The 27,797-nt window shown below is 37.4% G+C and overlaps 1 protein-coding gene across 4 annotated transcripts in view; it reads left to right on the forward strand.

The window, feature by feature from the left end:
- The window catches only part of GPC5 (glypican 5), a 1,444,351-nt gene that overhangs the window by 499,625 nt on the left and 916,929 nt on the right, over positions 1-27,797 (forward strand). For all 4 annotated transcript variants that reach the window (XM_078365958.1, XM_035275332.3, XM_035275343.3 and 1 more), the window contains one exon: positions 11,036-11,156. In XM_078365958.1, coding sequence (XP_078222084.1) covers positions 11,036-11,156 — 121 coding nt within the window. The remainder of the gene's footprint in view (positions 1-11,035; positions 11,157-27,797) is intronic.

The raw sequence follows: 27,797 nt of genomic DNA on the forward strand, positions 1-27,797 counted from the left end.
CAAAAGTTCATTTGTGCCACTTTTTAATTAGGTAGTTAACTTTTTTGAAATGACAGCTTCCTAAACACTACAGATTTTACATGTGCAGTCATTAGGTTTTCATGTGGAAATACTATCTTTCAAATTCACACAGCTGCTTACTTTATGAAATGCAGTGGGACTGCTTACCTGCCACCTGACTAAACTGGCATGCATATATTCACGCCTTGCCAAATGAGGAGTTAGGGTGAAGAGTGATTAATATCCATTCTTTAATGAGTTGCTAAGTCTTTCTGAACATGTTTTCATTTTATTTATTGCAGTGGTATGGTAAAATTTCCATGTTGGTTATTGTACAAAGCATGATAATACCTTATGAAAGTAATGTTAATGACATCCATAAGATGTCATAAAATATTATATTCTTAACAGGAAATTTGTTATATAAAAATAACAATAAAGATCATAATAAGCTCTCCTTAATTCCATTTATTTTGACTTGGTTATTAAGTTCAGAAACATAGGTCTCAAATTTAGACATTATTCATATGTAATTATAAAGCCAAATAAATGTTAGAGGTTAACTTAAAAATAGTTTTGTGGCTCAACAATTGAAGTGAGATAGTGGGATCACAAAAGGCTTAATCATTTCGAATTGATTCTACAGATGTCTGCTTTCTCTAATCCCCTGTAAGCCTCCTTTCTTCCATGAAAGGTTATTCCTATAAATCTGGCACATAAAATCAATCATATGATTCTTTTCCATTCTGAGATTTCAAAGATTAGGACTTTCAACATAGAGAAAAAGTGCTGTGTAGAAATTGAATGTACAAGGGCAATACTTGGTACTTGGCAATGGAATTCAGCATTTCCCAAGTATTTGAGGAAACTTACAAAAACCAAATGTCTAGTACTTCTTATTCACATTTGCTATCAGAACCAGGATGGAGGCCTAGAAATGGTTTGAATGATTTTTTTTTTTTTTTTTTGAGACAGAATCTCACTCTGGTGCCCAGGCTGGAGTGCAGTGGTGCCATCTTGGCTCATTGACAACTCCACCTCCTGGATTCAAGTGATTCTCTTGCCTCAGCCTCCTGAGTAGCTAGGATTACAGGCATGGGCCACCACACCTGGCTCATTTTTGTGTTTTTAGTAGAGATGGGGTTTTCACCATGTTAGTCAAGATGGTCTTGAACTCCTGACCTTGTGATCTGCCCACCTTGGCTTCCCAAAATGCTGGGATTACAGGCATGAGCCACCGTGCCTGGCTTTGAACTGAAAATGTGAACTTGTAGAAGGAATTCATTTCACTGATGAATAGATACAATGTATTTCCCAGACCTCCATTTAATCCAAGAAAGCAACATTTTTACCAGAGCCAAAGATAAAACTAGTATTTAATCTCCTAGAAATTAGGAGATTTATGACTCTGGAAATGGAAGGAATTTTAATATCCAGCTATATTAACCAAGTCACACAAGAACATAATAAACCAATCAAATAACAGCAACAAGGATAACAACCACACATGGCCTCCATTCTGTCTTTAACCTTTGACAAAAATAGAAACGACGGCAAAACAAGAAAGCTCTGATCAGGTGTTTTCCTCATCTACTATTAATGATTTATTCTCACATCCTGTCCCAGTCCAATTATCAAACAATTCTGAGACAGAACCCTTTAACTGATTTGCAATTAATTCCAGGATCAGATTCCAGATTTTGTTTCCTCCTGAAATTTTATACGTGTACGTCAAATACTATGCTGTTGGTGTGCATTTGACTCAAATTCTGTTGTATTCTAAAGAAAGTGAAATTACTATCAGCCAACAGGGCATGTTATCAGTTTCAAATAGGACAAGTTGGTAAAGTCAGGAGATATGACTCCCTCTGATGTGCTGTATAGAGATTTATTAGCACTGCCTTTTAATATTTTATACATTCAACAGAGAAGGAACTAAGATCTTGTTAATCATCATTTAAAGACAGTTTTGTAGAAGGTAAATATATCTGGGCTTGCCTTTTTTCCTTGTCAATGAAACACAAGCAGTGCTTGGGGATCAAGTATTCCTATCCAACTGCTGTCACTCATTGCCAGCTCTGCTTAGAAGAAATAAGCACAGATGGTGCGTCTATTACTTCTCCAAGGAAAAATTTGCCTGTCTATATTTGTGTGTTATTCCATCCTTCTCATTGTAATGTGAAGAATTTTTCAAGTCAAGAAACTTCTGTGCGAACCTTTGATATGTTTTATCCATTGCTTGTACATTAAAGAAAAAAAGGAGGAATTAATGATTTATTAAGATGTCATGAGGGGAACGAAAATAAAACGTCTTTGTTACAAAAATAATATTTAATTTAGAAACCATGATTTTTTTGCATGCAAATTAAAGTCTTCAGGGAAGTAAGTTTTCATATCAGACTTGGATCCTGAAATACTCATTTAATGATGACAGAACCACTTAGTCAATGTTAAAAATACCTGTGTGGGTCTTTTTTATTTATACTGTGGCTTAATGAAAATTTGCCTATTGTAAACATATTAAGAAAAAGAGCATCAACACTTTATATCATAATTTTCTAAGGCTGAAAATACATACAAACAGTAAAATACCCAAATCTTAAATGTACTGCTAAATACTTAAAAAAAAAAAAAACAGCACTCCTGTATCCGGTACTCAAATCAGGAAACTTGATATCATTCCTTCTTCCAGACACTGTTTCATAGAGAAACTGTTATGGTGATTTGGAACATAATTCATTAGTTTTAAAATTTTTAGTAAATTAGATCATAGAATATGTTCTGTATCTTGCTTCTTTCATTCAGTATTTAGTTTATAAGATTTGTCAATCTTCTTGCAAATAGTTGTAATTCATTCTCATTGCTGTTATATCATTATACAAATATAATGTCCGATTTGTGGTTATTTTGAATGGTGCTTCTTTGAGCATTCATGTATCTGCCTCTTGGTAAATATTGCTGGGTATATGCCCAAGTTCATCAAACGTGGTTAGATTTAGCATACACAGCAAATGGTGGTTTACATCAGTTTATGTTTCAATCCACTGGGAGAGAGTTCTAGTTTTCCATGTCTTTGCCAACAGCACTTGATATCATTTCTCTTTTTCATTTGAACTGTTCTGATGTGCACCTATCACTATTGAAATTGTGGTTATTTTGAACATTACAAAAGTAAAAGAGAATAGCTGATTTTATTAAAGCATATTCAGTTGATGTAATGTGTATCTACTTTGCAGCATTTTTCCTTATTTATATGATTCAAGAAGAGTATCCTGAAATATTTAATAATATAATGCCTTGGAATGAGATTCTTGATCAGCTTTAATTCTAATACATTTTATCTAAATATTTATTATTTTACTGTATTAGTAACTTTGATAATTAAGAACAAAAAACATAAGGAATTTCTTAGATTAACATGCAACAACATTCCTGCCTCTTTAAAGAAACTTTTCTGGCCTGTAAGTAAATGATGTGAATCAATTAATAGCTTAATTGAATTAAGAGATGAGTCTCAGTTTTCATTGCCAGTATTATATCTGTTTCTGGAGAAACAGAAAAACCTTATGGCAAACCTATAGTCTAGTTTCTTCTCATCCTGACAACAGCTGTTATATTATTGTTTAGCTGGTTGTTTGCAACCTTTTGTTGAGGAGGGTTGTTTTGTTTGGCTTAGTTTTACTTTTTTCTTTTCTTTCTTTCTTTTTTTTTTTTTTTTTTTTTTTAGACAGAGTCTTGCTCTGTTGTCCAGGCTTGAGGTCTATGAGTTTCATACTCATCGTCACGTGGTCAGTGAGGTGTGATCACAGCTCACTGCAGCCTTAATCTCCGGGGCTCACATGATCCCACTGCCTCTGCTTCCTAAGTAGCTGGGACTACAGGTGCATGCCACCACACCTGGCTTGAGGAGCATTTTGAAGAAAATCATGCATCCCTTTTTATTTATATATTTTTAATACTTTAAGTTCTGTGGTACAGGTACAAAACGTGCAGGTTTGTTACATAGGTATACACATGCCATGGTGGTTTACTGCATCCATCTTCCATCATCTATGTTAGCTATTTCTCCCAATGTTATCCCTCCTCTAGCTCCTCAACCCCCTGCTACCCCTCCCCTAGCCCTAACCTCCAACAGGTCCTGGTGTGTGATGTTCCCCTCCCTGTGTCCATGTGTTCTCATTGTTCATCACCCACATATGTGTGAGAACATGTAGTGTTTGGGTTTCTGTCCTTGTATCAGTTTCCTGAGAATGATGGTTTCCAGCTACATCCATGTCCCTGCAAAGGACATGAACTCATCCTTTTTTATGGCTGCATAGTATTCCATGGTGTATATGTGTCACGTTTTCTTTATCTAGTCTATCATTGATGGGCATTTGGGTTGGTTCCATGTCTTGGCTATTGTGAACAGTGCCACAATTGTCTTTATAATGGAATGAGTTATAATCCTTTGAGTATATATCCAGGAATGGGATTGCTGGGTCAAATGATATTTCTATTTCTAGATCCTTGAGGAATTGCCACACTATGGTTGAACTAATTTACACTCCTACCAACAATGTAAGAGTTTTCCTATTTCTCCACATTCTCTCCAGCAACTGTTTTCTCCAGATTTTTTAATGACGGCCATTCTAACTGCATGAGATGTTATCTCAATGTGGGTTTTATTTGCATTTCTCTAATGACCAGTGATGATGAGCATTTCTTCTTATGTTTGTTGATTGCATAAATGTCTTCTTTTGAAAAGTGCCTGTTCATATCCTTTGCCCACTTTTTGATGGAGTTTTTTTTTTTTCTTGTAAATTTGTTTAAGTTCTTTGTAAATTCTGGATGTTAGCCCTTTGTCAGATGGGTAGATTGCAAAAATTTTTCCCATTCTGTTGGTTGCCGATTTGCTGTAATGATAGTTTCTTTTGCTGTGCAGAAGCTCTTAAGTTTAATTACATCTCATTTGTCTATTTTGGCTTTTGTTTCCATTGCTTCTGGTGTTTTAGTCATGATATCCTTGCCCATGCCTATGTTCTGAATGGCATTGCATAGGTTTTCTTCTAGGGTTTTTATGGTGTTAGGTTTTATGGTTAAATCTTTAATCCATCTGGAGTCAATTTTTGTATAAAATATAAAGAAGGGATCCAGTTTCAGCTTTCTGCATATGGCTAGCCAGTTCTTCCAACACCATTTATTAAATAGGGAATCCTTTCCCCATTACTTGTTTTTGTCAGTTTTGTCAAAGATCATATGGTTGTAGATGTGTGGTGTTATTTCTGAGGCCTCTGTTTTGTTCCATCAATCTATATTTCTGTTATCTCTGTTTTGGTACCCCAGTACCGTGCTGTTTTGATTACCATAGCCTTGTAGTATAGTTTGAAGTCAGGTAACATGATGCCTCCAGCTTTTTTTTTTTGTTGTTGTTGTTGTTTTGCTTAGGATTGTCTTAGCTATGTGGGCTCTTTTTGGTTTCATATGAAGTTTAAGGTAGTTTTTTCCATTCTGTGAAGAAAGTCAATGATAGCTTGATGGGGATAGCATTGAATCTATAAATTACTTTGTGCAGTATGGCCACTTTCAGGATACTGATTCTTCCTAACCAGGAGCGTGAAATGTTTTCCCATCAGTTTGTGTCCTCTCTCATTTCCTTGAGCAGTGATTTATAGTTCTTGAAGAGGTCCTTCACATCCCTTGTTAGTTGTATTCCTAGGTATTTTATTCTCTTTGTAGCAACTGTGAATGGAAATTCAGTCATGATTTGGTTGTTTGTTATTGGTGTTCAGGAATGCTTGTGATTTCTGCACATTTATTTTGTATCCTGAGACTTTGTTGGAATTGCTTATCAGCTTAAGGAGATTTTGGGCTGAGACGATGGAGTCTTCTAAATATACAATCATGTCATCTGCAAATAGAGACAATTTGACTTCCTCTTTTCCTAATTGAACACCCTTTATTTCTTTTTCTTGCCTGATTGCCCTGGTCAGAACTTCCAACACTTTGCTAAATAGGAGTGGTGAGAGAGGGCATCCTTTGTCTTGTGCTGGTTTTCAAAGAGAACGCTTCCAGTTTTTCCCCATTCAGTATGATATTGGCTGTGGGTTTGTCATAGATAGCTCTTATTATTTTGAGACACATTCCATTGATACCTGGTTTATTGAGAGTTTTTAATATAAGGGGCTGTTGAATTTTGCAGAGGGTCTTTTCTTCATCTACTGAGATAATCATGCAGTTTCCGTCTTAGGTTCTGTTTATGTGATGGATTACATTTATAGATTTGCATATGTTGAACCAGCCTTGCATCCCAGTGGAGAAGCTGACTTGATCATGATGGATAAGCTTTTTGATGTGCTGTTGGATCTGGTTTGCCATTATTTTATTGAGGATTTCACATCAATGTTCATCATGGAAATTGGCCTGAAATTTTCTTTTTTTAGTTGTGTCTCTGCCAGGTTTTGGTATCAGGATGGTGTTGGTCTCATAAAATGAGTTAGGGAGGATTCCCTCTTTTTGTATTGTTTGGAATCGTTTCAGAAGGAATGGTACCAGCGGGAAAAGTGCAGTATCAGAGCAAGACTGCCAGAGTGTTGGGAAAGGTTCCTAATGGCTTCCCTTGGCTAAGAGAAAGAGTTCTTCAGCCCCTTGCGTTTCCTGGGTGAAGTGACGCCCCACCCTGCTTCCGCCCTCCCTCCTTGAGCTACATACAGTGTCCAGCCAGTCCAAATGAGATGAACCTGGTACCTCAGTTGGAAATGCAGAATTCACCTGCCTTCTGCATGGCTTTCACTGGGAACCGTGGACCTGAGCTGTTCCTATTCAGCCATCTTGTTGGATGCTCCGTAGCTCTTTTTTTTTTTTTTGAGAAGGAGTTTCACTCTTGTTACTCAGGCTTTGGTGCAATGGCGCTATCTCAGCTCACTGCAATCTCCACCTCCTGGGTTCAAGCAGTTCTCCTGCCTCAACCTCCCACGTAGCTGGGACTATAGGGATGTGCCACCGTGCCTAGCTAATTTTTTGTATTTTTAGTAGAGATGGGGTTTCACCATGTTGACCAGGATGGTCTCCATCTCTTGACTTCTGATCTACCCACCTCGGCCTCCTAAAGTGCTGCGAATACAGGCGTGAGCCACGGCGCCTGGCTCTCTTCTTAATTATAAACAGTGAAACCTTAGAAAATGTAATTAGAGAAAAAAATAACATTTTTTACCAAGCTAATTGTATCTTTATCGTTTATTAGTTGGTTTCAGGGTTGATACTTACCGGTGGTTGTATTTTGGAGCATGTGTTCCCTGGGTTTAACTTCCTGCAGCACACTCTATGTATATGGTATGCGCTTACTTGAGTGACTTAAATTACTTAGGCTATCCAGATCTCAGAGTCTCGACTTGTACAATGGGAGTAATTAGAATACAAATGTTATTATTATTATTATCATTATTTTGAGATGGAGTTTCGCTCTCGTTACCCAGGCTGGAGTGCAATGGCGCAATCTTGGCTCACCGCTACCTCCGCCTCCTGGGTTCAGACAATTCTCCTGCCTCAGCCTCCTGAGTATAATACAAATATTATATGGTGAGTTAGTCCAAGTCCTCGAAGAGGTAGACGTTGAAAAGAAGTTAAACACAAGAGGATTTTGTTAAGAGAAATCTCTATGAGAGAAAATGGAGGCCGGGCGCGGTGGCTCACGTCTGTAATCCCAGCACTTTGGGAGGCTGAGGCGGGTGGATCACAAGGTCAAGAGATCGAGACCATCCTGGTCAACATGGTGAAACCCCGTCTCTACTAAAAATACAAAAAATTAGCTGGGCATGGTGGCACGTGCCTGTAATCCCAGCTACTCAGGAGGCTGAGGCAGGAGAATTGCCTGAACCCAGGAGGCGGAGGTTGCGGTGAGCCGAGATCGCGTCATTGCACTCCAGCCTGGGTAACAAGAGTGAAACTCCGTCATAAAAAAAGAAAGAGAGGGAGAAAATGGAGAGGAAGCTGAGTAAGCCTGGAAGAGCTCTCAGCTGTGAGGCGGGTCTGATCCAGAGTGAAGGAAAGCAGAAAGTAAGGTTGAGTGGAAGCATAAGAGAAGGCTTCAGGGAAGCCTGAGCCAAGACTGGTCCTCAGAGAAGCCCTGTGTCTCCCAGTGAGGGATCTGCATTGGCTCCTGCTGCTCTCATTTACTGAGCAGCAGATGCAGAAACAGATTTTAGAGCAAAGCAGCAAGTGGCCTTAGTCAGTTACGCTTCCTGTACTTTGAGGTCTGTGCGCTTCATATTCATGGTCACCAAAAGATGGTTATCATGAATTGACAAACTCATGAGTAAAGCAATGCATAAATCATAGTTATGCACTTACCAATTTATTAATATTATTTATTATCATTATGAATATTCAACACAGTAAAGGAATCACATGTGCAAATTACTTGGGATATTGGGAGAGTAAAGAATAACATAACAGTGCTACGGATAATTTAAGAGATGGTTTCTCTCTCTCTCTCTCTCTGTGTGTGTGTGTATATATATGTATATGTATATACAATTTTATTATTCTACAATAAAGAATAATGTAATCCTGTTACACATTAACAACATAGGTATAATTATTTCCCTTCTACTATTTGTTATAGATGTATACCACTAAATCCCTAATGAATATTGGAATACTTAATGCTAAGCCCCCACATGCCTGCAAAAAGAAGTGGGTTCAAGGTTAATTTTTAAATCAAAAGGTTTATTAATATTATTTTTATCATGCCCAACTGATACTATCATTAGGAAAAAGGTTAATCACTTATTATTACTTGAAGGACTTATTAGGAAAGTTCCATCCACATCTTAAAACTGGTCACTGGAAGTACATCATTTTGGGAAGAACTGGATATTTCTTCAAACCCCTCTCATACAGCCATATTCTCAAACATAGAACCATCTTTTGTTTTTTTCAAAATTACTATAGATAATTCAGAGGGTGTTTAGAGGTAGTGCAATACTCTGCTCAAATACGGGGAAGGAGAGTTACATTGAAATGAGAATATTTTTGCTGAAAAGTATTATGATATTTAATGAGCAAACAAATTAATCAGATGGTAGTGTTTCATTTTAATCTCTTAAATGTCCTTTGAATTTCAATAGCTTTGGAGATCAAGTGGTTGTGAAAACATGGATGACTTGTATAGTTGTGATGTCTGAGATTTCATTGCACCTGCCACCTGAGTAGTGTACATTGTACAAATACATAGTTTTTTATCCCTCACCACCCCCCCGCCCCGCCCACTTCCCCTTTCTGGGTCTCCTGAGTCTATAATGTCACTCAATGGAGAGTCTTAAATATTTCAGGATGGAATCTTTAGGATGTGGTCCTCTATCCTCTGCTTTCTACCATTTGTACTCTCTGCTTTGTAAATAGAGAACTGTTCTCCCTGACTGCCTTGTTCATGGAGCTTGGCCATTTTCCTCGCTGGGATGACATCCTTTGCCGTGAAGTTCTCATTAACTATATAATAGGTGTCCTCTTCTTACCTCAATACATTTAAGGCTGCCTCAAGTTGTAACTTCTCCTTTAATTTTTCCCTAGCGTCTGAGTTCAAATTGACTTCTCCATATCCAGAGTGTCTACTACTTGTCTTATCTTTCCTCATACTTGGAACGTGCCGTTTCTTCCAGCTACTTTAATATTGTTGTATTTCCACTGTTCAGTTGTGTTTATATTACACTATTCTGCCAGGCAAATAAGGGTATTTGTATTACTGAAATCTGTGGTTTATTTTACGTGTAGTAAACCATAATGAATAAACATACAAACGAATGAGTTAATTAACATATTCCTGGGTAAATCATGAGCATTATGAGGACAAAAATTGAGTCTTACACCTTCTTATAATCCTAATCACCTAGTACAGGACTTGGAACATAGCATGCACTTAAGACATCTTTGTGACTAATAAATTTCAGCATTTTCATTAATTCTAAGTTGACATTATAGGATTGTAATTTGGGGAAGGTAGTGAAATTTCAGATGGCTCTCACCACCTGTGAAATGATCCTTTTACATACCACACTATTTATCAGATCTTTGTTTAGGTGAACCTAGGTGAAAGCGGATTGTTTCCTCTACTTAGAAAATATTTTGCAGATTTTAGTAGCTTATAAATTTGGTGATTTTAATTTGCACACTTATGTTTTATGATATTGACTTATACAGTTATATATATAGTGTGTGTGTATGTGTGTGTATATATATATATATGTATGTGCCACATGTGCGATCTGCTTGGAATGTTGGGAGAGTAAAGAATAACATGACAGTGTCACAGAGAATTTAAGAAAATTATATATATAATGTTATTTTTCTAAAATAATATTACACATTAACGACATAGTTATAATTGTTTTTCTTCTATTATTTGTTATTGCTGTATGCCACCAAATCCCTAATGGATACTGGAATTCTTAAATCTAAGCCCCTCTATGCCTACAAAAAGAAATGGGTTCAAGGATATTTAAAAAATCAAGAGGTTTATTAATAATATTATTTTTTTCATGTCCAATTGGTAGTGTCATTATTGAAATGTTTAATCACTTATTACTTGAAGGACTTAATTAGGAAATATAATATAAATAATTATATATCTACATTATATATAATAATATATACATATATGTAATATATATATGTGGTAGCTTAAAATTTAAAAAATAAGATTGGTATTGCATAAAGTAAGCTGACTCAGACAATATTGGTGCAGACATATATATAATTCAGCAAGAACTGGTAACAAAGTGAGATGTATATCAACTCCATGTAGCCTATTGTTATGTATTAAAAAACAAGTAATTTTTGGTTGGGTCCATATTTTTACAATGATCTAATGGCACAATAAGCATTTTAGGATTTTACCTGGACAGAGATTACAGCTGTGCTAGTTTCTGTTCCAAGAAAAAAGACATCGGTGTATTCTCTAAAGGAGGAAATTGTGAGCTCAAATGTGTTCAGATAGCTGTGGCAGGTAGTACTCTGATCAGGCCCTAAGTCATCTGTCTCTCACATTTCCCTTTGCTATTTATAGTCTGCGTGTGGTTGGAAATGGAGTCAAAGCCCAGTCTGGAAATCCTGAAGTCAAAGTCAAAGGAACCGACCCCGTGATCAATCAGATTATTGATAAACTGAAGCACGTCATTCAGGTAAGTCCTGATCCTGTGTGTGCTGGAATACTCAATACTAAATAATAAATGCATACTCTCCGTTGTAGTTGACAAATTTGTTAATCTTATCAGATAATCCTACCTCAAATTTAATATCGTAATACATTATTTATATCAGGACTTTTGGCAATATTTAGTTTAATAACATTTGCATGCATTCAGTATGCAGTGATATTTTAATGTTGGACAATCTGTGTCTGTGCAAAGCAAGCCTCAGACTCAGCATTTCAGTAATGAGAATCTCAGGATATGCTTTGTCTTCAATGAATAAGTTTGAACATGGGAATCACTGTGAACGTTAAGGAAAATGCATATAAGACCATAGAAGATGCCAGAGTTATCTTTCAGGTAATTCTCTGAAAGTTGCTATGAAGGTTTTTACAGCATTTCAATACAAGTTAGGTCATAGATCAATGATATGTATTTCTAATATTTATTTCCCATATCACCTTTTATATGTTATCTTATAATCTACCTAATGGTTTTTATGAAATAATTCTGTTATATCATCAATCATATTTTTCATCAAGTGAGTGTGTATTGCTGTTTTTAATACATGGCATATGAAGGATAAACATAATTATCAAAATAATATTTCATTGAAATAGTCTTAATTAGAACCCAACATTACATTGCATGTTGTAAATATTGCCCTCCATTCTGCATCTATTGATGTTTGGGGTAAGAAAGCCTATTTTTTTTTAGTTATTAGTCATTTTACAAAAATTTATATTTGAATATATTTTCATTTCTACTAAGCAAAACTTTGTATGGGTAGTTAATACTTATTTCTAGTATTGTGGGTCAGAAACAATACCTAAATAGTACAGAGTTTTTATTGCATACAAAATATTCCAGAGTCAGTAGTAGGCTTCTCGTAATGTTTTGCAAAGACAAAGCTTAAGTTTATGCAGAGCCAGTTCTTATGTTTCCAATTTCACAGGAGTCCCTATATCTCAGGGAAAGAATATGTAAGAAGGACATGGGGGTTGGTGTCTAATACCATGGATTTCTTCCCTCTGCGAGGCAGCAATGCTTACTCTACCATTGATATGTATAGAAAACAGAGCTCAGCATGGCTGGCTAAAGCAAAAATAAATTCTAATGGAAAAGTTTAAGAGAAAAGTGATATCATGACTACTGATAGGTTAAACCTCCCAGCCTCTGGACCTCTGAGCTGGTCCAGATGGTACTTCACAATATCATCCACTGGAGTATAATATGTACATCTAGATTATTTGAAAATTCAAGTGCATACTTGATTAGAAAACCAAAAAAGCTTTAATATTAATCAGCTCCTCTCATTGAGGAGTGAGTACAATTTCACTGTGAGAACACAGTGAACTCTTGGTGTTTTCTTAAGTGGGGTAAGCATTCCACAGAGGGTGCAGGAAGTAAAAATAGACCTTAAGTGTATATTTATTCCTTCTCATTCTTTTATATTTCTATGGTTGTACTAAGGTATATAAAATATGTAATATATTAGTGTAATAGCACTTATAATTTATAAATACATAAATATACATATTAACTGGGCATTTGTTCAGATTGTTTTGGTGAGATGTATACATAATGAAAACGGAAATCCTGTTACAGATGATAAGGATGGAGCTCTTCCATAAAGAGTGCATAGTTATAAGAAAACTCATTCACAAAGGAATACAGAGATACCCAAGATAGAAAGGATTATAAGAGATCGCGACCATCCTGGTCAACATGGTGAAACCCCGTCTCTACTAAAAATACAAAAAATTAACTGGGCATGGTGGTGCATGCCTGTAATCCCAGCTACTCAGGAGGCTGAAGCAGGAGAATTGCCTGAACCCAGGAGGCGGAGGTGGTGGTGAGCCGAGATCGCACCATTGCACTCCAGCCTGGGTAACAAGAGCAAAACTCCATCTCAAAAAAAAAAAAAACAGAAAGGATTATAAAAACCCTTAAGAGGAGGGTTCACATGTTTATTGCCTATTCAGCAATCCCCGCCCACCTCCAATCATTTCTTGTTTTGTAGGTTTCAAAGCTATAGTCTTTTGAAGGTGGCAAAGGGAAATCCTCCTCCCTTTCTTTTTTAGCTCCTGTGTGAACTTGAGTCCCATTCTTTAATCTTTATAGGAGTGTGCAGATCTCCAATTATTCCTGCTTTCATTCTAGAGTTGCGAGAGAATATCAAATACAATGCTTCCTTTGAGGTCTATCCTTTTAAGGTCTACTAGAATTATATGATTAAAAGTTAGATTTTTATAGAGAATAGCAGAAAGTCATAACTTGCACAGGTGTCACTGAAACATTCGCCTTTAATGTCTAAGAATATGCTCTTTCATAAACTGCTCTCCTGGAGATGAAGAGAAATGTTTTACATTGCTGAAATTTTGACTACTGATCATGTACGCGTGCCCTCTCAGGGATGGCCATTGTACTGTCAGTATCAAGGGATGGCTAACAGCACCCACCACAATGGCAGCTCTGAAAGGATTCAGAGAACAGACTTCTGTAAGTGAGAACTTGTTCATTTAGGCGTAGGACCGTAGAAAATGTCGGCGTAGGAATAGATTTCAGATTCTGATGTGTAGATTTAGATGATCACTTCTTAATGGTTGTATAAAATTTATTTTTAATTATAATAGATATTAAATTCACTTTCCACCTTTTCATGATAAAAATGCCATCTCTTACCATAGGGATGCACCTATATTAAAGAATATGGAAGTAAGTCAGCCATAATATCAAAAATTGCCTGCATACACTCACCCAAAATACTTTTCTCGGCCTCTTGGGTATCTAATAAACATTTATTAGAGCTCAGTGGAGACCACACAACCGGAGGCGCATGTCTGTAAGCATCAGCGTGTGAATAGTACTCAAGCCACTTAAGCCCTGAGGTTGTGTGAGGTTATTACATTTCCTTTAGAGTATAAATTCACACCAAAACTATTAGTGAAGAATATAAGACAATGGAATCATACAAAAAATTGTAATGCAAAAATCTATGCATAGATGAAACATTCATTAAATGTATTTGGCAACTTGTATATACTTAGACAGTTGATCTAGGACAGAGAAGATATTTAATAACATTAACTTTTTCTTACTGTAAGAATAATGACTCAGGAGGAGGAGGCTGCAGTGAGCCGAGATCAGGTCACTAGACTCCAGCTCCAGGAGACAGAGTGAGATTCTGTCTCAAAAAAAAAAAAAAAAAAGAAGAAGAAAAAAGAATAATGAATGCTCATCAGAGGAAATTGAATTTTATTATTCTAGAAAATCTGATGGAAAAAGTAAAAAATAAATACTGACACCATTTTAAAACTGAAAAAGACTTACAAGAGAAGGCATCTAGGCTTTTTTCTATACTTAATTATACATATAAAGACATCAATACTTGAAAAAAATAAGATCATAGGGTACATTTAATTTTGCAATCTGAACTGCTCACCGGACCACACAAAAAAATACTTTTTCGTGGCATTAAATATTCTGCTATCTGGTTATTCATGCTGGCATATTATTCTATCATATGGAAAGATTACAGTTTTACTTCACCCAGTCACCTAAAGTTGAATATTTAGGTTGTGACCAGCTTTTCATGATAATAGAGACTAATAGGAATGTCAGTAGACATAAAACGTTTTTGGCATTTTTTTCTTCAATACATTCTACATATTGTCACCAAGAATATGTTCTTTAATAACTGTATTTTGATACATAGTGCCACATTTTTCTCAAGGAAAACTATAGCTAATAGAAAGTGTCTGCTTTTTCTGCATGTTAAGGGTCTGTTTGGAAGCTTGGCAGTGACCCTCAGATGTATTGGTTTGGAACAGCAGTGGGCTCTCCAGAGACCAAGGTAGCAGTCCTGTAGAAATGTTAGCCTGAGCTGGGTATCACCTGAGAGTATTCCAAGGACAGCCAAAAGAATATTTCAGTTAGAGCTGGGCACAGTGGCTCAGGCCTGTAATCCCAGCACTTTGGGAGGCTGAGGGGGGTGGTTCATGAGGTCAGGGGTTCAAGACCAGCCTGACCAACATGATGAAACCTGTCTCTACTAAAAATAAAAAAATTAGCTGGGCATATACCTGTAATCTCAGCTACTCGGAAGGCTGAGGCAGGAGAATCACTTGAACGTGGGAGGCAGAGGTTATAGTGAGCTGAGAGTGCATCATTGCTATACTCCAGCCTGGGCGACAGAGTGAGACTTCCTCTAAAAAAAAAGATAAATATTTTACTTAGACAGCAATTGGTAGGAAGAGTTTCAAGGCTTCCTAGAGAGAGATCATAGCATACACAATCCTAATTTTATTTCATCATTTAGGGCAAGCCATATATAGATATATGTCTTGCCCACATCCCCTCCTACACCCCCCTCAATAAAAAGCTGGGATCCGATGTAAATAGAAACCCATAAATTAGAGCCTGGTCCTTAAGGAATATCTCAGAAACTTCAATGTTCCTTCACACCCTCTTCAAATCCTTCTGAATTGATAATGGGAACCTTGGCAACAAGAGGGGAGTCATGTACCTCCTTTTTCCATCTGATTCTGCTGTTTTTCTCCAGGCCAGCCATGGTACAAATTCTGAGTTCCTTTCTGGAAGTTTCCTGCATTCCACAGCCTGTTTCTGAAATGAGTAATATTTGTCCCTTTGAAAATCACCTGTGATAAATGTGATACACCCAATGGCCAGCGAAGATTTTCCTAAAGGGAGACATGTCCCTCAGTGTTAACATTAACATTTTTAGATGTTTGAGTCAGTCTCAATTGCCCTTTAATATTATAGATTGGAAACAACACTTGGTCTCTCTTAGTATATGTGATTGAGGAAATGTGAGCGCCTTTGTAATTCAGATTTGCTCACCTAGCAAACCTACTTTGAAACTTCTTGGTCATATTTGTTTATGGCAAAGTTGTCAGCAAAAAAGTCACAGTTGCGCAACAATTTGTCTTTAAACATTAAATGACATCTATCATTTTTCAAAGAAGATAATGTCAGGGTTAAAATCCTAACTGCTGAGCACTGTTCATTGAGAACTATAATGTCCTATTGCTTAGAAATTAATTTACCTCTTTCAATGTGAAACATAAAAAGTAACATCACAGCAATTTTCTGAATTTATTTTATTGCAAAACCAATAAATGTTACAGTGTTGTTAAAAGTAGTAAACATTTTATTTCCTTAAACCTAACAATTCAAATAATATAAAAGAATATTAAGTTTCTATTAAATATTCATTTTTATAGAGATTAAAACTTCTTTACAAAATGTCTTCATGTATAATATAATTTGATTTTTAGATGTGAGGAAAGCAGTAATCATAACCATTGCCTAAATCCACAAAATAAGTAGATATTCTATAAAATGTATCCGAATAATCACAATGTAGTAGATTCAGCCAAAGATGAGAGACACTCTTATTTTGGTGGAAAAAGACTGTGCTAAATTACCTCTCTGCTTTTTCTCACTCTGTTCCTAGGATACCAATATAATACACAGTCACTTTAGAACTGTGAAACACTGAGAAAAGGCTCTAATTTAAATTGCAGTGGATGGTTACACAGGTAATGTTTACACATACACACACACAAACACACACTGACAGGAGTTTTTAAAGATATTAGTATCTTGGAATTTTTGAATTCTGAAAACTGTCCAAGCTTTTATCATTAAATCATTTGCTACAAAACACATTTTAGAAACACTCTTTCCTATTGTTAATAGCCAATGATAGTCATACAGAATGAGTTAATCATAATTGATTGGTCAATTGCTGATTGGGAATTCTTAGACCATAGCATGTCAGCTGACACTGTGAACTTGTTTCACGTCTGTAGACTCTGTGTTGTTCAGGGAATTGCCACAACACTCTGACTCCTTTCACAGCAACTCCATTATGTGACATTGTCACAGCCCCAGGCTTATGATACTAATATTCCAGAGAGACAAACGGTTCTTGATTTTGAATTAGCAATGCAGTAGTGATCAAAACAGATATAGTTAGTTATCTTTTGGTTCAGAAGACAGAGTTGGATATGCACTCAATAACTTTCAGTGGTCATCTAATTTAGCAATTAGTTTGTCTGAGTAAATTCAATGGAAGGCTGCTTTCTGGAATGGGCAGTATAATGCACTGACTTCACTAATAGACATTTCATTTTAAAAAATCAATTGTCCGCATAACACAACCATATCAATCAGTGTATAGTCAACTGGAAAGGAAAGTTTGAGAACGTTTTTTGAAAGTACTGGGATTGGGGTTGGCCGTTGGTAATTTCTGTTTGATTAAAACATATGTAATTGTTTTGTGTTGGATAAAAATGTGACTATTTATGTTAATGTTGCTGATCTAACATGTTATCATTTCCCATTAAGACTTCAGCTGTTTATCCACCTGGTTTTCTGTTCATAAAATGTTGAAAGAATGTTAAATGTAGAACTTTCATATTTTTTATTTAGGTCACTAGGACAAATTCTGGTAATTTGTAGGCTAAAACTTTCATATATTTCTACTTAAAACCTTTTGAAATATGGTTTATTTCACAAAAGAGGTTCTAAATTATAACCAGCTCCCAATATATTTGTATTTGTTTTTGAAAATTGAAGTCACTGAGATTTAAATTGTCAAGAATTATAAAATATAAAAGGTAAATGTTCAGCATTTTACCTTAAACAGCTGGGTTAAGTGAGAAAAATAATATTTTTGACAATTACTAGACCTAAGGGTTCATCCTGTAATTTCAAAGAATTTAAACAAACAAAATGACATTCCTTCAGTCTCAATAAAACATCTTGCTATAATATAGCAATGTGCTAAACAACATGACTTCTGAGTTTGCACAAGACATGTGGCTAAATTCCAGCTTTTATAGGCACTAAATGTATATCCATAGTTACTTCACTTAACATCTTAAGCCTCAATATAATTTTAATATATAATAAAAATGACAGGTCATGAGTGCTGTAGAGATGCAGAGAAAGTGGAACCCTCAAACATTGCTTGTGGGAATGTAAAATTGTACAACCACTGTGAAAAAAAACCTGACAGTTTCTCAAAATGGTAACCATTATGACCCAGCAATTCCATATCTAAGTGTAAACACAAGAGAAAGAAAATATGTGTCTACACAAAAACTTGTACATGATTGTTCATAGCAATGTTGTTTATAATATCCAGAAAAGAAACAACTCAAATGTTCCCCAGTTGATAACTATGTAAATAAAATGAGATATACCCATACAATGCAATCTTATTCACCAATAAGGAAGATCAGAACAATGGTATTGCTACAATGTGGACAAACCTTAAGCATGTTATACTAACTGAAGGAAGCCATTCCCAAAAGATAACATATATAACTGCATTTATTGATATACTACAATATCGAAAGATATATTATATTAGGTTTGTTCTCAGGCTGCTGTGAAGAAATACTTGAGACTGGGTAATTTATAAAGAAAAGAGGTTTAATTGACTCACAGCTCTGCATTGCTGGGGAGGCCTCAGGAAACTTACAATCACAACAGAAGTCACCTCTTCACAGAGCTGCAGGAGAGAGAATGAGTACAAGCAGAGGAAATGCCAGACACTTAAAAAACCGTCAAGTCTGTGAGACTCACTATCATGAAAACAGCATCAGGAAAACACGTCCATGATTCAATTACTTTGACCTGGTCCCCCCTTTGACATGTGGGGAATATGGGATTATAATTCAAGATGAGATTTTGGGTGGAGACACAGCCAAACCATTTCATTCTGTCCTTGGCCCCTTCCAAATCTTAAATCCTCACATTTCAAAACACAGTTATGCCTTTCCAACAGTCCCCAAAAGTTTTAACTAATTTTAGCCTTAACCCAAAAGTCCATATCGAAAGTCTCATTTGAGACAAGGCAAGTCCCTTCCACCTATAAGCCTGCAAAGTAGAAAGCAAGTAGTTACTTCCTGGATACAGTGGTGGTACAGGCATTGGGTAAATATACCCATTCCAAAGGGGATAAATTTGCCAAAACTAATGGGCCGCAGGCCTCATGCATGTCTGACATTCAGTAGGGCAGTTAAAACTTAAAGTTCCCAATGATCCCCTTTGACTCTGTCTCACAACCAGGTCACACTGATGCAAGAGGTGGGGTGGGCTCCCCATAGCCTTGGACAAGTCCTCCCCTGTGGTTTGGCAAGGTGCGCACCCTCAGCCTCTCCCCAGCTGCTTTCATGGACTGGCATTGAGTGCCTGCAGCTTTTCAGGAATAGGGTCCAAACTGTTGATAATCTCCAGTCCTGGGATCTGGAGGACATTATGCCTCTTTTCACAGCTCCATTAGGCAGTGCCCCAGTGGGGACTTTGTGTGGGGGCTCCAATTCCATTTTCCTTTCTGCACTCTTTTGCTCTGCTTCCTCTTGAATGCTTTGTCACTTAGAAATTTCTTCTGCCAGATACCCTAAATCATCTCTCTCAAGTTCAAAGTTCCACAGATCTCTAGGGCAGGTGCAAAATGCCACCAGTTTCTTTGCTAAAGCATAGAAAGAATTACCTTTATTCCAGTTTCCAACAAGTTTCTCATCTCCATCTGAGACCACCTCAGGTTGGACTTCATTGTCCGTGTCACTATCACCATTTGGTTAAAACCATTCAAAAGGTTTCTAGGAAGTTCCAAACTTTCTCACATCATTCTTTCTTCTTCTGAGCTATCCAAACTGTTCCAACCTCTGCTTGTTACCGAGTTCCAAAGTCACTTCCACGTTTTCAGATATATTTTCACAGCAGCACCTCACTACCTTGGTACCAATTAATTGTATTAGTCTGTTCTCATGCTGCTACAAAGAAATTCCCAGCGAGGTGCCGTGGCTCACACCTGAAATCCCAGCACTTTGGGAGGCTAAGGCGAGCCGATCACAAGGTCAATAGATGGAGGCCATCCTGGCCAACATGGTGAAACCCTGTCTTTACTAAAAATACAAAAATTAGCTGGGCATGATGATGCACAACTGTAGCTGTAGTCCCAGCTACTCAGGAGGCTGAGGCAGGACAATTGCTTTAACCTAGGAGGTGGAGGTTGCAGTGAGCAGAGATCACAGCACTGCACTCCAGCCTGGCAACAGAGCAAGACTCCATCTCAAAACAACAACAACAACAACAACAACAACAAAGAAATTTCTGAAACTGGGTAATTTATAAGAAAATGAGGTTTAATTGACCCTCAGTTTTGCATTGCTGGGGAAGCCTCAGGAAACTTACAATTATGACAGAAGGCACCTCTTCACAGGGTGGCAGGAGAGAGAATGAGTGCAAACAGGGGAAATGTCAGACCCTTATCAAACCGTTAAATCCATGAGACTATCACAAGAACCGCATAAGGGAAACCACCCCCATGATTCACTTAATTCCTCCTGGTCCTGCCCTTGACATGTGAGGATTATAGGAATTATAATTCAAGATGAGATTTTGAGTGGGGACACAGCCAAGCCATATCATGTATTTGACTATTTTATTAGAATATCAGTTTTCATTTGTATATAGAACATCTCCTTACACTGACAGAAATCATTATTCAGTAAACTACTAATGATTTATGTCAGTATAACGTAATTCTGATTCTGAGGGTTTTGCAAATATTGTGCTAGATAATTATATATTTTTTTGGTATCTAAATATCTGCAAATTTTATCACTTTTACTCTTTTTAATTCCTTACCCACTGTTAACTTCCCAGCACACTGCTTTCTGATTGCTGCCTCTGTCATTCCCCTGAAATGCTTTTGCTAAACTCAGCAAATTTCTTTTTTTTCTGTTCGGAAGCCAATAGTCTTTTTTCAGTTCTTATCTCACTGCTCATTTAACAGCACTTATCCATGTTGCTTACCTCTTTCTCCTTGATTTCACTCTCTTGATTTCCTACCAATATCTTTGGTTTCTTTTATTCCAGGATCTTCATGTATCTCTTCTTTTCTTTTAAAGTCTATGTTTTTCTGGGTTCCCACCCAGTCTCATTTATCTTTTCATCTTCTCTCCTTCTCTGCATTTCTCTCTCTCCTGCCTTTACGATAGCTGCCTAATTATCATCTTCCAAGATGTTTTTCCTGAGTCTCTGATACTTCAGTCTACCATTGTATTGGATAAGCAACCTGAAATGTCAAAATCAACATGGCTAGAACAGAATTCCATCCTAATTGCTTCCCTCTTTCCCTAACTTGCTCCTGCTTCTGTTCCTCCGGTTGCCTAAGCCTATTTCTTGGGTATCATCTTTAATTCTTCTTTTTTACTTACTACTAATCCATTACTACAGTCTAGTTTTGTCTCCTATCTGTTTATCCTGTCCACTTCTCTTTATGGACCCTTTGCTATTTGAGAGTGCTACCAATTCCTATCTAGACTAGAATAATAGTTTCCATTTTGTTGATGTTCTTTAGCATTTGGTATGTTTTTGGAATGGCTGGTCCTGGTTGTTCCTTTCTATGTGTAGTGCCTCTTTCAGGAGCTCTTGTAAAGCAGGCCTGGTGGTGACAAAATCTCTGAGTACTTGCTTGTTTGCAAAGGATTTGATTTTTCCTTCACTTATGAAGCTCAGTTTGGCTGGATATGAAATTCTGGGTTGAAAGTTCTTTTCTTTAACGATGTTGAATATTGGCCCCCACTCTCTTCTGGCTTGTAGGGTTTCTGCCAAGAGATCTGCTGTGAGTCTGATGGGCTTCCCTTTGTGGGTGACCCGACCTTTCTCTATGGATGCCCTTAGCATTTTCTTCTTCATTTCAACCCTGGTGAATCTGATGATTATGTGCCTTGGGGTTGCTCTTCTTGCGGAATATCTTTGTGGTGTTATCTGTATTTCCTGGACTTGAATATTGGCCTGCCTTGCTATGTTGGGGAAATTTTCCTGGATAATATCCTCAAGAGTAGTTTCCAGCTTGGATTCATTCTCTTCATCATATATAGGTACACCTATCAAATGTAGATTAGGTCTCTTCACATAGTCCCACATTTCTTGGAGACTTTGTTCATTCTTTTTTGCACTTTTTTCTCTAATCTTGCCTTCTTGTTTTATTTCATTGAGTTGATCTTCGACCTCTGATATCCTTTTTTCTGCTTGGTCAATTCGGCTGTTGAGACTTATGCATGCTTCCCAAAGTTCTCATATTGTGTTTTTTAGCTCCATCAATTTACTCATATTCCTCTCTAAGTTGTCCATTCTTGTTATCATTTCCTCAAATATTTTTTCAAGGTTCTTAGTTTCTTTGCAGTGAGTTAGAACATGTTCTTTTAGTTCATGGAAGTTTCTCATTACGCACCTTCTGAAGTCTGATTCTGTCATTTCATCACACTCATTCTCTGTCCAGCTTTGTTTCCTTGCTGGTGAGGGATTGTGGTCCCTTGTAGGAGGCGAAGTGTTTCAGTTTTGGGTGTTTTCCTCCTTTTTGCACTGGTTTCTTCCCATCTTTGTGGATTTATCCACCTGTCGTCTGAGTAGTTGCTGACTTTTCAATTGGGTCTCTGAGTGGACGCCCAGATTGTTGATGATGAAGTATTTCTGTTTCTTAGTTTTCCTTCTAACAGTCTAGCCCCTCTGCTGTAGGAATGCTGAGGTCCACTCCAGGCCCTGCTTGCCTGGGGCACACCTGTAGCAGCTGCAGAACAGTGAGGGATGCTACCAGTTTCTTCTTCTTCTATCTTTGTCCCAGAATGATGCCCGCCAAATGTCAGTCTGATCAGTCCTTTGTGAGGTGACTCTTTGGATATACGGGGGTCAGGGAACTGCTTGAGGAGACAGTCTGTACTTTATAGGAGCTCAAGTGCTGAGCTGTGAGCTCCACTGTTCATTCAGGGCTGCTAGGCAGGTACGTTTAAGTCTGCTGCAGCAGACCTCATAAAGCCCCTTTTTTTCCTCAGGTGCTCTGTCCCGGGGAGTTAGGGCTTTATTTATGAGTATCCATTGCACTGTCCTGCCCAGCAAGGAGGCAGTCTAGTCACTACCTGCCTGCCGAGGCTCTGCCCTGCTGCTGTGCCTGAAACCAACCCAAATGCCCATCGATGATAGACTGGACTGGGAAAATGTGGCACATATACACCATGGAATGTTATACAGCAATAAAAAATGATGAGTTCGTGTCCTTTGTAGGGACATGGATGAATCTGTTGAACATCATTCTCAGCAAACTGACACAAGAACAGAAAACAAAATACCACATGTTCTCACTCATAGGTGGATGATGAACAGTGAGAACACATGGACACAGGGAGGGGAGCACTACACACTGGGGTCTATTGGGGGAATAGGGGAGGGACAGTGGGGGGGAGCTGGGGAGGGATAGCAGGGGGAGAAATGCCAGATGTGGGTGAAGGGGAGGAAGACAGCAAATCACACTACCATGTGTGTACCTATGCAACTATCTTGCATGTCCTGCACATGTACCCCAAAACTTAAAATGCAATAAAAAGGAAAAAAAAAAAGAATAATATTTTTCAAACCAATTTTACAATCACTTGTCCAGAAAATGCCCCAAGAAAGTTTTCTATGGGTGCCTTCTCCAATTCCTCTACAGTCGTGGAGCCACACACCACTGTCAAATAGTGTTGCACAAGTAAAGTCACTAATTACCATTTGTGGCAGAATCCAATAGAAAATTAGCAGACTGTTGATGGACTGATCATGTCAATACCCATTTGAAACCATTTAGTTAATCACTATGCTGTTATGATGAAATATAGTCTTTTGGGATCTTGGTTAAATGTGAAAATTTGGCCACATGTTACAATTCAGTTATATGCATAGAAGTTTACTTATAAGAAGAGAGACAATTCATCTGACAACATCTAGGATACATGGACATACATGAAAGACAGACGTATATTGCTTAACTTCTCAGCCAGGTAACTGCACCCCAGATACACTGCACCTCAGATTACTCTCCTCCACTTTCTCCCTTGAAGTCTGGATGTGTATTTTCTGGGGGAAAATAAATGTACCAGGAAGGCTCCTGGTTCAAAATTACAGCCAGAGTAGAGGGCAGAATGAATCATGCAGAAGGAAATAGAGAAAGTAACAGTCAACATACCGGCCTGCCTATTTTTGGAATGCTGGCATGCCAGTACACACAGTCCATGCAGAAAATTGAATGAGTCTTCTTTGAAGCAACTGATCAGTTCTAGACACAATAATTCCATGTACTGATTGGATCTCTACTCAGTGGGAAGATAACTCCCCATCCATGGTGAAATCCTTTTCTACACCCTATCTATACATTCAACAATTTCCAGATGGCCTCTAATGCCCAGTATCAATGGATAATCAATAATCACTGTACAATAAAGGACAACTTGAAAAATGTAAATGCATAGAAAAAAGAAATGAGCAAGTATAGAAAACAGACATTAGAAGAGAAAATACCCAAAACCTGTATGAATATCCTCCAAAAAATGAGAGAATAGATTGCATTCTTAAGGTAATAATAAATTGCTTCAAATAATCAGTAAGAAAATAAAGAGCTTCAGAAAATTAAAAAATATTAAAATTAAAAATTCAATAGAAGTATTTGAAGGTAACATCAAATAAATATTATAAAAATTGTGTCACACACAAAAAAGAGTAGGCAACAAGAAGTAAAATGATGGGACATTTGAATTTCACTTTAGGGGATCCAAATAATAACGTTGTGGAACAGAACTAAATTAATAAAGGCAATGACTTTATTAAATAATGTATCAATCATTTTCAGAAATGAAGAGTCATGACTCCATATTGAGCCCACCAAGTGGCCATCACCATGAATGAAAACACATGTGCATACACACACACACACACACACATCTCACACACATAAACATACACAAGATAATCATTGTGAAACTCCTGAATATTGGTCATTAACAAAATATATTAAAATCTTCCAAAGAAATAAACCAAAAACCCAAAATAGTTTACATAAAAATAAGAGACATCAAATTTGTAGCTGTATCTCAGCAGGAATTCTAGAAGGCAATAAGCAATGCCTTCAAATTATGAGACAACTGATTTCTGATCTAAAAGCGTATACTCAGCTAAATTATAAGCAACCAAGTGTTATGGTATGTTAAATAGATTTCAGGGCAGGATATGTACCTTTATCCTTTTTTGTAATCTATCTCTCTCTCTCTCTCTCTCTCTCTCTCTCTCTCTCTCTCTCTCTCTCTCTCTCTCTCTCTCTCTCTCTCTGAGAGAGTTTCACTCTGTTGCCCAGGCTGGAGTCCAGTGATGGCATCCTGGCTCTCTACAACTCTGCCTCCTGAATTTAAGCCATTCTCCTGCCTCAGCCTCCTGAATAGCTGGGACTACAGGTGTGTGCCACCATGCCTAGCTAATTTTTGTACTTAGTCTTAGTGGAGACAGGATTTGACCATGTTGGCCAGGATGGTCTAGATCTCTTGACCTCATGATTCACCTGCCTTGGCCTCCAAAAGTGCTGGGATTACAGGCGTGAGCCACCGTTCCCAGCCTATCCTTCTTTTTCCAATCTCTCTCTCTCTCTCTTTTTCTTGAGATACAGTTTCACTCTGTAGCCCAGGCTGGAGTCCATTGGTGGGATCCTGGCTCTGAAACTCTACCTCCTGGGTTCAAGCAATTCTCATGCCTCAGCCTTCCCAGTAGCTGGGATTACAGCCATGCACCACCATGCCTGACTAATTTTTGTATTTTTAGTAGAGATGGGGTTTCACTGTGTTGGCCAGGCTGGTCTCAAATTCCTGACCTCAGGTGATCCCTCTACCCTGACCTTCCAGATTGTTGGGATTATAGGCATGAGCCATCGCTCCTGTCCCAACTTTATCTTCTGTAAACCTTTTATATAGAGCTGCTGACAAAAAGAGTAACCAAGAAATAAGATGATACAGAGTTCAGGAAACAACATTGAATACATAAGAATGGGAAAAAGGATGACTGTGAGAGGAAATTTTCTAAGCCAAAAAAAAGTTAATAACTTAAAGTGATGGGTTTGAACATATGGAAAAGATACTGCTAAGCGTTTGACAGATCTCCTGGAGTACTTGAGAGAAAAATGAAATAAATACTTAGAAAGATGTGACAGATACAAGAAAAACTATGCAAATGAATAGATACTGTGACAATTATAAATTACAGGATATCAAAAAGATTTACATAAGAAAATCAGTGCACTATTATCCTAAAAATGAATACTGTTTTTGTAAGATCAAGTATTACTTTAATGAAAATTTTGCTAAAACTATGCTGGATGGGGTGGCTCATGTCTATAATTCTAGTATGTTGAGGGCCTGAGATGGGAGGGTCACTTAAGGCCAGAATTTGAGACCAGCTTGTGCAACATAGCAAGACCCTGTCTCTCCAAAAAAAAAAAAAAAAGAACAATAAAACAGAAGAACACCAGGCATGGTGATGCATGCCTGTAGTCCTATCCTAGCTACTCGGGAGGCTCAGATGGGAAAATCATTTGAACCTAGGAGTTCAAGGCTGCAGTGAGCTGTAATCACACCAGTGCCCTCCAGCCTGGGGGACAGAGTAAGGACTCTGTCTCAAAACCAAACAAAAACAAAAATAAAACTTTGCAAAAACTTTAATATGGGTGGGGAAAAGGAAAGTAGGGACCTGGCGGTAAAACAGAAAATAAACATTAACAAGAATTGATCAATTAAAAACAGAAAAACTACCAATTAACAGGAGATAGCTTGAACCCGGGAGATGGAGGTTGCAGTGAGCCAAGATTGAGCCATCGCACTCCAGCCTGGCGACAAATGAAGAAACAAACAAACAAACAAACAAAATCCCTGCCAATTAACTGTAAGTGATTTAGACATGTAAAGTTAATTCTAGAGCAATTAATCAGGTTGATTAGAACCGACTGCAGGAGCAGGAAACATGGTATATAAAGAGCTTGTGTATAGGAATGTTATCTTTAAAAATGTATTTTGGTACTAATAGATTATTAACTAGGTATACTTATTACTCTGATAAATATAAACATTTGTTTAAAACTAAAGGCAAACTTTGTGTCACGGTTTGCATGGACCTGCATAACCTGATCTTCTATCTTATAGCGTCATCTGCTAATTGTTCCCCTTGTCTGCACAAACCTGGTATATACTCTCCGTGCCACACACACTCCTCACTCAGTTATTGCAATATTCCAGACTCTCTGAATTTCTGGCTCTTCCATTTTGTCTTTTTAAAAGCAAGTTGTTATTTTGATTTGAAAAACACCAATTGTATCTGTTTCTCTGTAACCCTTGGTCATTTGCTACGTCTCAGTTTCTCTCAACAAAGAACACCTGTACTCATGTTCCTTGGCACTCTGTAACTAACTTATAAAGAGCACTTCTCTAGAGATTAAAAGTCAAAATATTGAAAATTTGTATTATTGAGTGAGATCTCCAGTCCACTCTCTTTGTTTGTACCAATTTTCTGTACCCAGGTATCTAGGTTCTTCTGTTCTTAATTATTTCTGACCCTAAACCGTCTTCTCTATCTGAATGTTGAGCCATTTCTCACAAACTTGTGTAATTTTTCAGTCTGAATTTGGCAGATCTTTTACTCAAACTAAATGCTCTAGAGAAACTTCTCTAGCGTTTTCTGGATGTTAACTGAAATTCATAGTTCTACTACCCTCTACTGAAATCTGGGTTCCTAAGGTCGTAG

This window comes from Callithrix jacchus, chromosome 1 (genome assembly GCF_049354715.1).
Source record: "Callithrix jacchus isolate 240 chromosome 1, calJac240_pri, whole genome shotgun sequence".
Taxonomy (NCBI): domain Eukaryota; kingdom Metazoa; phylum Chordata; class Mammalia; order Primates; family Cebidae; genus Callithrix; species Callithrix jacchus.